The sequence below is a fragment of the Pteropus medius genome, unplaced genomic scaffold (assembly GCF_902729225.1).
Source record: "Pteropus medius unplaced genomic scaffold, Ma_sr-lr_union100, whole genome shotgun sequence".
Taxonomy (NCBI): domain Eukaryota; kingdom Metazoa; phylum Chordata; class Mammalia; order Chiroptera; family Pteropodidae; genus Pteropus; species Pteropus medius.
In genome coordinates this window covers 1,821,429-1,831,434 of record NW_024351732.1, presented here as the reverse complement: position 1 = coordinate 1,831,434, position 10,006 = coordinate 1,821,429, and the positions used below count along the sequence as shown (strand labels likewise).

The 10,006-nt window shown below is 37.3% G+C and overlaps 1 protein-coding gene across 27 annotated transcripts in view; it reads left to right on the top strand.

Annotated features, from left to right (window-relative positions):
- The first annotated feature begins 148 nt into the window (after window positions 1-148).
- The window catches only part of MBTD1 (mbt domain containing 1), a 55,130-nt gene continuing 45,272 nt past the window's right edge, over window positions 149-10,006 (top strand). For 3 of the 27 annotated variants that reach the window (XM_039846367.1, XM_039846366.1, XM_039846364.1), the window contains exon 1: window positions 415-692. In XM_039846367.1, the coding sequence (XP_039702301.1) occupies window positions 636-692 (57 nt within the window). In that variant the 5' untranslated portion in view covers window positions 415-635. Of the gene's footprint in view, window positions 372-414; window positions 693-1,260; window positions 1,342-3,127; window positions 3,130-5,084; window positions 5,183-6,106; window positions 8,844-10,006 lie in introns of those variants that run through there. The other 24 variants (XM_039846386.1, XM_039846379.1, XM_039846371.1 and 21 more) reach the window with 23 other exon arrangements.

Below are 10,006 nucleotides of genomic sequence, written 5' to 3'. Positions count from 1 at the left end.
CCAGAACGAGGCTGCGCAGTCTACTAGCACGTGACCAGCGCTCTCGCCCTACGTAACGCCCACTCCCCGCACGAGCCCCTCCCCATATGGGAGTTCCTCCGGGAGCACCAATCTTCCGGGTGAAGGGGAGGCGGCGTGACTGGAGTGGAAAATTTTTTCCAACACAACTTCGCAGCGGCAACTGGTTGAAAGGAGCACAAGAAAGCCAGAGTACAAACTAGGATGACTGAACGAAACTTCTCTTTCTCCTGATTTTTTATCCACTCGACTTAACACGAGACCCAGTTGCCTGTTCCACCCCTTCGTTTTGGTACGGCCCGTGGAGTACGGAGCCTGCAGAGGGTCCCACGCTGGAAGAGAGAGAGAGGAGGGTATGTAGGGAAGTGGGCCAATCGGGGCGCGGGTCACGGCGCAGGCGCGCTGGGGAGGGAGGGCTATGCTAATGTTGTTGATATCCTGGGGCCACCCTAGTTAAAGGGGGGAAATCCGGGGGCTGCCGCAGCCGCCACCGGTCTGGGCCCAGCCGGGGCACCCCTGTAGTCGCCATAGTCCTGGGGAAAGGCGCCTGCCCCCAACTCGGGGAGGGGGCGCCGCGGGCCCTGGGAGCACGGACAGCCCCTACCCATGAGGCCCTGATGGAAAACACAAAGGATCTGGTGAGAGCCGAGCGCGGCAGCCGCTTTGTGTGCCAGGTAGGGGGGACGCCTACAGCTCCCCTACCCCAGGATCCCCTGCAGCTCCTTGACCCCGCTCCCTGGCCTGCTTCTCCATCCCACGCCCCTCAACCTCCAGAGCTCCCCTCCCCCTACCGGCCGTTAAACGATTCAGGGGCTCCCCTCCCCCATCCTCTTAGCCCGGGACTTATCGGGGTTCTCTCTACACTGTGTACTCTGGGAGAAAAATTTTAGAAGAAAGTTTTCCTCTGCGTCCCGCCTCCTCCCCCTTCAGCTTTGGCTGGGGAGGAAGGCTGTATTTGAGACTTTTCTTTTTTTGGCTTCCCAGGGTGGGAGAGTGGAGTCCTCACTTCCCCAGAGGGGACATAGTTGTAGTGCTTTTCAGGGGAAGGCGCCTCTCCGCTTTGAGTGCTGCGAGGCATTTCGCACGTGGAGGGGGAAATATTGAAAGGGGGCGGGGTGGGCAAGTTGTGAGAGGGAGAGGTGGGAGTGGTGTTTGGTCAGCAGCCGCCTAGGCCGCTTTAGTTTAAAAGGGTTCTAAGTCTGTGGGCTTCTATGACCATTGCATTCTCTTTTGTGAAATAAGAATCCTAACATTTCAGAGTCGGAAGAGACATTAGAGGTCACCAAAAGCAGCCGTCCCCTCTGCAAGCCTCTCTGACAAGTGGTAGGTAGTCTGGCCTCAGTTTAAACCCTTAACAAACAATAAGTGTTCACAGATGCCCGGGAAAGCCCGTTCTGTTTTTCAGTTCTAATTGTTTGCCTACCTTTAATAGACCCTACAGACTCATTCATGTCCTTATTAAATTGCTCTCTTTTTTACTTCTCAAATTTTCTCTCACATCCTCCTCACCCACCCACCGCTCATTGGCCTATATTTTGTGTGCCAGGAAAGAACAGCAGGGAAGTGGAGGGTGGAGGGTTTGAGAGATAGAGCCAGCCAGAAACTTTGCTGGGTCAGTTTCAAAAGTTCTGGCTTACATGTCTGAGAATGGTTGATATTTTACTACAGGAAACTTGGGAATTAAGATCTGAGGATTTTGTGGCTGTTTTCTCTGACTAGTGCATCTTTTTGAAGTTAGTAATTTCAGCATTATCTCTGTAGTTCTCCTGTCTCAAAGCACCTTTGCTTGTTGCCTGAATCCTTAAGGATGCCTAAAATTGCCTCTTGGGGATAGTACTGAAGCTGTTAAAAACATCTTGTGGTAGAGGGATGATCAGAAGAAAACCCTCCCCCCTCCTTTTGACCTGTGTGTTCCTTTCAAGCTGGTCTTCCTTCTGAGGGCCCTTCCTTCACAGTGCTTTCGTTTCTTTCTCTGTTTTTTTCCAACTCTTTTATGAGATTTGAAACTTTTCCAGCACTTTAATATTTGCTCAGAGCTTGCAGTATTTTTCATGCTCCTTACATTAGTATGTGCCACTATTTATCATTTGATAGTTGAGATAGTTCAGTTTCTACTTTTGTTTGTCACTTAGTGTTTTTCTAATGTTCTCCTTCATTTGGTGAACTGTGCTGCCTCCAAAAGTAGTTCTTTTGGCATAAGAATCTTGGGAGCACGTGTTTTCCTCTTCCTAAGATGGTGAAGTGGGATTTGAGACATAACATAAAATGTAGAAGTAATGAATCTGGTCTGAAAATGAGAGAATAAATTTCAGTTTAAACTACCAGTTCTCTGTTTAAAATGTAAGGAGCACTTACATTTTTTTCTCCCCCTTTTATGGCTTAGAGACTGTTGCTCTGCTCAGACTTTTTTTTTTCATTTGTTTATCTCAATACCAAAGAGTGTTTACAAAGAAAATAGCTGTCTTATTTTGTACCACCTCCTCTGAATAACAAATAGCTTCTATTTATATAGAACCCTATATTCGGGGCTTCTGGGTGCCTTATAAATTATGGCAAAAACTGTCTTGAATAACTATCTGTTCAGAAGTATTTTATTTGGGCCATGTTTTTTAACCATTTAATTTTTAATTTTATACAAACTTTGGCATACAGTATTTCCCTCTAAATCTAGTCACTAGAATTTAACATGACAATGAATACTAGATACTGAAAAGAATTAATAGGGCTGTATAATTCTGTCTTTAAAGTTTTAATTACTGTACTACGGAGCTCCAGGTTATTTTACTGCTTACTTTAAACATGAACTGTCATGACTTAAGTTGACTGACTCTGGAGACGTTTGCATTCTAAACATAACTAAACAGGAACAACTGGTTTTATTTTTAAAGAACACATTGCTATATTTTTTTATGGCTGGCTATATGTTGATCTAATTAATGTCTAAAATTTCCTAGATATTTCTAGTCCTTCAGTTACTTTGGAAGTTAAAACAACTTTAAATTGTTTTAAAACGTGACATAGTCAAAAGAAGGTAAAACTATAGCTTAGAAGTGAAAACAACATATTAATGTCATAAATACTAAACCACTAAATTACTATAAGTCTTCAGTGGTTTACCACATTCCAAAATTAGACAGGTCTCTATTCTATTGGTTGCTCCTTGTTTCTCATTTTTTAATCTATAAAATGTTTCCTAAATAAGATTTAACCTTTTCACATGTATAATTTTAAGGTAAGACCGTTGAAATAGATCATTAGTTTCAGGATTTCAGATCCCAAAGAAATAAATATAAACACATCAGTACAATAGAAGAGGAAGGACTTAAAATAAAAATATTTAAAACAGCTAAGCTATGCCTCCTAATATCGGCACATTCTCAACTGTCTAAGGCCTAACTTTATACAAAGATTGCATTTAATTGTGACTTTTTTTCATAAACTTTTTTTTTAGGGCTTTTTTCTTATAAATTTCAAATTTCTCTTCTTGCTTTGCTAGAACCTTCCCCCCGCCCTGCCCCCAGAAAAGATGGGGAAAAAATAATTCTATTAGAATAAAACCTGAATTTGAGGTAAGGTGATATAGTAAGAGGGGCATTAGCAGACTAGATTAAAGTTTTAATTCTGCCACTAACTAGCTTCATGGCACTTGTTGGACATGATCCTGCACCTCAGTTTTCTTATCCTCACAGTTGAAGAGTTGGTCCAGAATCAGCATTATCCAACAGAACTTTCTGCAGTGATGGAAATGCACTGTATCTGTGCTGTCCAGTGCGATACTCACTAGCCAGTGGCTCTTGAGCACTTAAAAGATAGCTGATCCAACTAAGGAACCCAATTTTTTATTTTATTGATGTCATGTAAATATAAATAGCCACATGTCTGCCATATTGGACATACAGATATACAACAGTATTTTCCAAGCTTAGCTAATCACTAGAATCACTTCTTAGGGCTCTTGTAAAAATACAAAACTTTGCTCCTGGAAGTTAGTCAATGTGTCTGTAGTGGAACTTAGAAATCTGTTCTTAATGCACGTCTCAGAAAGTTTTTATTACGTTGATTAAGGAAACACTGCATTAGAATGTTTCTGAGCTCCTTTCTAGTTCTCACTTTAGTATTGATATCTTAGCATAGTAGAAATGAGCTCTGGACAAAGTTGGCAAACTGGCCCTGCTCTAACTGCCACCTCTGGACCTGAGATCTTAGGCAAATTGCCTTAATCTCTTTGAGCTTCATTTTCCTCATCTAAAATATAGGCCAAGCATCAGTCCTGCCTCCCTCCCTCCCAAGGTTTCTGTAAACTTCCAATCAGATGTGATGACCACTGTATAAAAAAATATAAGCTGAGATAAATGATAATTTAAATGTTAAGCTATTTTCCCAGAATCCCTTTTTCTTTTCCCCTTTTCACTGTATTAGCCAATTCCTGTTTCATTCTTACAGAACTGATTGTGTACAGTACCCCTTAATTTAGTCATTTTTTGTCCTCTCCAGTATTTGGCCATAGTTTGCAGTCTAGCTGTAGAACATGCATGGTAAATCTAACACTTCTTTGTATTTCTGGTGCTTAGCATCACAATTTGTATGTATTGTTCAGTAAGTGATAATACCACCTATTACTTTACTTTTTTACTTCAAAACTTTAATTAGCTAGTTTCCAGGTATTTTATACACTAGAGAAATAACCCCATGCACACATATATGTTTAATCCTATTTTAATTATTTATTAATATCTTATAGTATTTATTATTCAGTGATTATTTTTTGAGCAACCAACTCCAAATATATTTTTAAAAGATAAGCACCAAGAGAATGTCATTATTTTACATTAAAATTTTAGGTCACATCAAATCAGCATGACACTGAATAACCTGTTTAACTCGTTTTTGCTATATTAACATATTAAGAAATGGTATCGGTTGATTGAACTCGAACTACATTTGCACTACAGCTTTAGTATGAATTCTGTTATTTGGGGTAGAATTGATAGCTGATAATCTTAAAGACCCTCTAGGCTACTCTGTTTCACACTTAATTTTGACATGGTCATCTTATTTTTAATTAGCTTTTCAGGTTCATACTTAAGGATTCATAGCTTTCTTCTGAAGAACTGAAAGTCCATTCATGTGAATTATTTGTTTTATCATACATTCTTCCTGTGTGGTAAGTGGTATTTTCCTTATTTAGAAGAGAGGGAAACTGAGACCCGAGTAATTTTTACATCCAAAGTCATAAGTGGTAGAACCAGAGCCGAAAGAGGTAGAAATTTGTATTTCTTATAGATCAAAGAATAGCTTCCTTTTGCTCACCGTTGCTTTAAATCTTAGAATATTATTATATAATATATTGATCTGTCTTTCCCCAGATCTGTTTCAGTTTCTGTAGGTGGCTTATTCAGGATATATTGCTTTCCATTTCCTCCTGATTATATCATTGGCCTGAATTCTTTCACGTTGCACTTACTGCAAACAAAAACCCAATAATCCTAAATTCTTACTACTTATTTTCTTCCTAATAGTAAACTTAGACAGAATGAAGGCATTTCTGTTTAGGCCAGTGAATAGTATCACTGTGTCAGACTGTGCTTTCCATCCTATTGTGGAATGAGGAAGAGACTACTAAGAGCTAAACGGCTCTCTACCACCTACTGAGTCCAGTCATCATAGAGTACCTGTTAATTCTTATATTGAACTTTGTTAAGTTCACATATGTAACTTTCAAATTTAAGGAGTTAGAAAACTTATATCCCATGACTAAACATAAAACTTGGAAAATTATGTGGGCCACTATGTTGGTTTGGATAATGGAGATTTGTTAACTCTTGATGAGTTTATTCATATAAGAGTTACACTGTTATTACATGATTGTATATTTATACATGTTTGCATTTGGAAGTTTATACTTTGGAACTTTTGGTTGATTATACCAACAAGTTAATGGCTAACCTTTCAATTCCTTTGTAGATTTTATAGGGAGAAAGGTTTATCAGGGTGATAGTTACAGTAGGGAAATGAAATTCTACTGTGATTTGTGATTCTTTCTTATATTTTGTCACTATTAAGAGCTTTTTTGTTTTATTTTTTACAGAAGAATTGCACATTTGCTGTTGAAAAAAAATGAAAAATATAGAAAAGTAAAACTATTCTCTCATCGCATTCTCACTCTATTAAAGAGTTTAGCTATTCCTTCTAGGATCTTTCTGAATACATATATAAACAATGTAGATATACCAATCTGTTTACATACCAGCATGTATTCTTTTTTTTCACTCAGTATTTTAGTGTTTACTAATTGTTACACTACTGATGGTTAGATTGGTTCCATTTTTTTCACCATTACGTTATACTTAAACATCTTTCCACATAGATTCTTGTGTCCCATTTTTATCTCTGAAGGACAGATTCCTAGAAGTGGAGTTACCTGGTCAAAAGACATACTCATTTTTTTTTGAGTTTTCATAAGTTATTTCAAATTGCCTTCCAAAAAGATGGCATAAGTTTGCCTTCCTACATAAGCTTGCCAATGCCAAATATCAATCTCAATTTTAATAAGTCTAATGAATTTTATAAAATAGTTTATACTTTTTAAAAATAACTCATTTTTTAAAACACATGTACTTAATAGTACAACGTTAAGCAATGATAAAAGTACCGCCAAAAAAGTACCCCTTGTAGCAATCCTTTTCTCTTCCAATTCAGCTCTCATGAGACTACTTTTAATTCTTTTAGCTTTTTTTTACCTAATATCTATCTAAATATTAGGCTTATATTACTGAACGCATGAATTTTAGATGTTATCTTTTCACTTCCTCTGTGATGGATGAGGGTTTACCATACATATATGCCCAAATATTAGATGAGGTTTCCCCACCTGCAATAATGCCATTACATTATATTCAAGGTCCTTGTCACCTAACACGATTTTTCAGTTTTATTTTGAAGAGCAAAGTGTTCAAAAAGGCACATTACCTAAAACCATAATTAAGAAGAAAGAGAAAGGAGGTAAAAATTGAACATAAATTTAAGATTGTTTCCTTGATTCATATTGCTAGTGTTTATTTTAGCTCTATGATCCTGGGCAAGTCATTTATTTAGCCTGTTTGAGCCTCTGCTTGCTCATCTTTAAGATGAGAGAGATGATATTAACAAGGATTAAATAAAACACTACGCATTAAGTGTTTAGACTGTGCCTAACACATACCAAGTGTCCTATAAATATTAGTTGTACTAATAATTATTAATGAGTATTAATAATCATGAGACCAAATCACTAGCAAAAAAAAAAAGATTTATGGAATTTGCAAATAAACTATAGGGGAAAATGTGTTTCTGAACCAGGTTAGATGAAAATGATGACTTACTCTAGAATACCATTATATGATACAAAAAGTGAATCTAATGATGACAGGTTAAGTGTTTCAGAAAATGGCAAAAGCAGTAGTCCTAAGATAATATATTCAAATATACTACTTAAATATGTATGTGTAGACTTCTAGGTGTGGCCTGATCTAGTTTTCCCAGTCACATTCCTATAAAGTTATAAAACCAACACAGAGTACGTATAAATCACACATCACTTATGTCTTCAGCATTATAAAAAAACAGATTAGCACAGCCTTCAAATTACCTATAAGTAGAGAAGTAAATCAGATTCCAGGAGCTCCTTCTGCCCATTCTTGTGGTTGTGAAGAGTGGGAGAAGGAAGGCTGCTTAACGGGTTCACTGAAGAGAGTTTGTGCATGGAAGACTTACATGAAGTGTGAAATATCACTTACAAAAGAAATCCAACACTAAGTTCCAAAATACTGAACACAGGTTTGAAACTTGATATAGTTCCCAGCTCTAACCACAAAGAAGAGCTTGAAAGTAAAGAATACCACAGTTGGTAGCCTTAAATTATAAACAGTGCTTTGTAGGGAAGAGGTGAAGCCAGAGACTTGGAGAAATGGCAGTAAAGAAAAAGGAGAAGAAAAAAGTCAATAATGCTTCAGGAAAAGAGAAAGTAAACTTAAGAGTGTCCTTGACCTAGGAACTCTGACCATGAAATGAACGGAATAGAAAAGAATGGACTCATCCATATAGAACTACTATGAGAAAAAACAGGTAGTTTGAATCAGGCCATTTCAACTGATGGAGGAAAAAAACACCTTGAATCAAATATAAAAAAACAGAAAGGAACAAAAACAGGCAGAAATGAAGTCAGAGTAGATTAAACTCAGAAAAGTGAAGAAAACAAAATCATACCAGAAATTAAGACTATAAGATTCCCCCCTAGACAATAGATTCAGATGTGAATATAATAAAAGACATTGAAGAAAAACAGAAACAAGAGAATGAAAATGAGATTTGTTTTTTTAACTTGACTTTAAATGGAAGATGGGTCTAAAATTCTAATGTGTAATTATTTTTCTCTCAAGAGGAAAAAAAATAAAGCTCTAATATTTAGTGCTGTCATCCAAGAAAACTTTCTAGAAATAAAAGATCTGAATCAGTATACTGAAAGTTCATGCCTGAAGAAAAGATACAGAAAAATTCCCGGGGCCCCCAGGCAAAAAGATAAAGTGACTTACAAGGGCCAGAGAATTTAAACTGCTACCAGATTTCTCAAAAGCAACATACAAAGCAAGACAACAGTGGAGCAGCAAAAGGTAAAAATGCTAACCAATGGTTTTATATTCAGTCAATTGTCCCTCAAGTGTCAAGACTTTTGAACATACCAAGAACTCAAGGAATACTATACTCATTAGCCCTTCCTAAGGAAACTATTAAAGGCTGAGCTTCATCTGGAAGAAATGTTTGGGAAATTTTCTTCAAAAAGACTGACAGTGAGTATTTCACATATATTTTTGAGCTAAGATTAGAATAAAGAGTAGGGACATAGAAGAATAGTACATAAATGTTATATGTTCTGACAAAGAATGCAGCTAAAAAAAATTAGAGCAGAAAGGGAAGAAAAAGGAACTAGAATACGATTAATGATACAGCTTAGCTATTATGAGTGATTCAGAGGATGCCATCTGAAACCGAAAAACGGAAAAGATTAGGTAACAAAAAGATAACTGGTACTGTAAAAGATATGGGGATATCTTGTTTTATTGCTCTTTGCTTTATTGCACTTTGCTTTATTGCGTTTCAGAGATACTGATTTGTTTGGTTGGGATTTTTTTACAAATTTAAGGTTTGTGGCAACCCCACATCAAGCAAGTCTATTGGTGCCATTTTTCCAACAACATTTGCTCGTTTTGTGTGTCTGTTACATTTTGGTCATTCTCTCAATATTTCAATGGTTTTCATTATCATATTTGTTATGGTGATTTGTGATAAGTGATCTTTGACATTAATATTGTAATTGTTTTTGGGGTGCCACGAACCACACTCAAATTAGATGGCAAACTTAACGTGTGTTCTGACTGCTCCACTGACCAGCCATTCCCCATCTCTCTCCTTCTCCTTGGGCCTCCCTATTCCCTGAGATACAACAATAATGAAACTAGGCCAATTAATAACCCTAAAATAGTCTCTGAGTATTCAAGTGAAAGGAAGAGTTGCACATCTCTCACTTTAATCAAAAGCTAGAAATAATGAAGCTTGGTGAGGATGGCATGTTGAAAACCAGGCCTCTTGTGCCAATTAGCCAAGTTGTGGATGAAAAGGAAAAATTATTGAAATTAAAAGTGCTACTCTAGTGAACACACAAATGATAAGAATTTTTTTTTTTTTTGCTGTTATAGAGATCACACAGGCCACAACATTGTTAAATCCAAAGCCTAATCAGAGTAAAGCCCTAACTCTTGTTTTATGAAGGCTGAAAGTGGTGAGAAAGATGCAGAAGTTTGAAGGCACCAAAGGTTGGTTTGTGAGGTTTAAGGAAAGAATCTGTCTCCATAACATAAAAGTGCAAGGTGAAAGCAAGTTATCCAGAAGATCTAGCTAATTAATGAAGACAGCTACACTAAACACAGATTTTCAGCGTATAGGAAACAGCCTT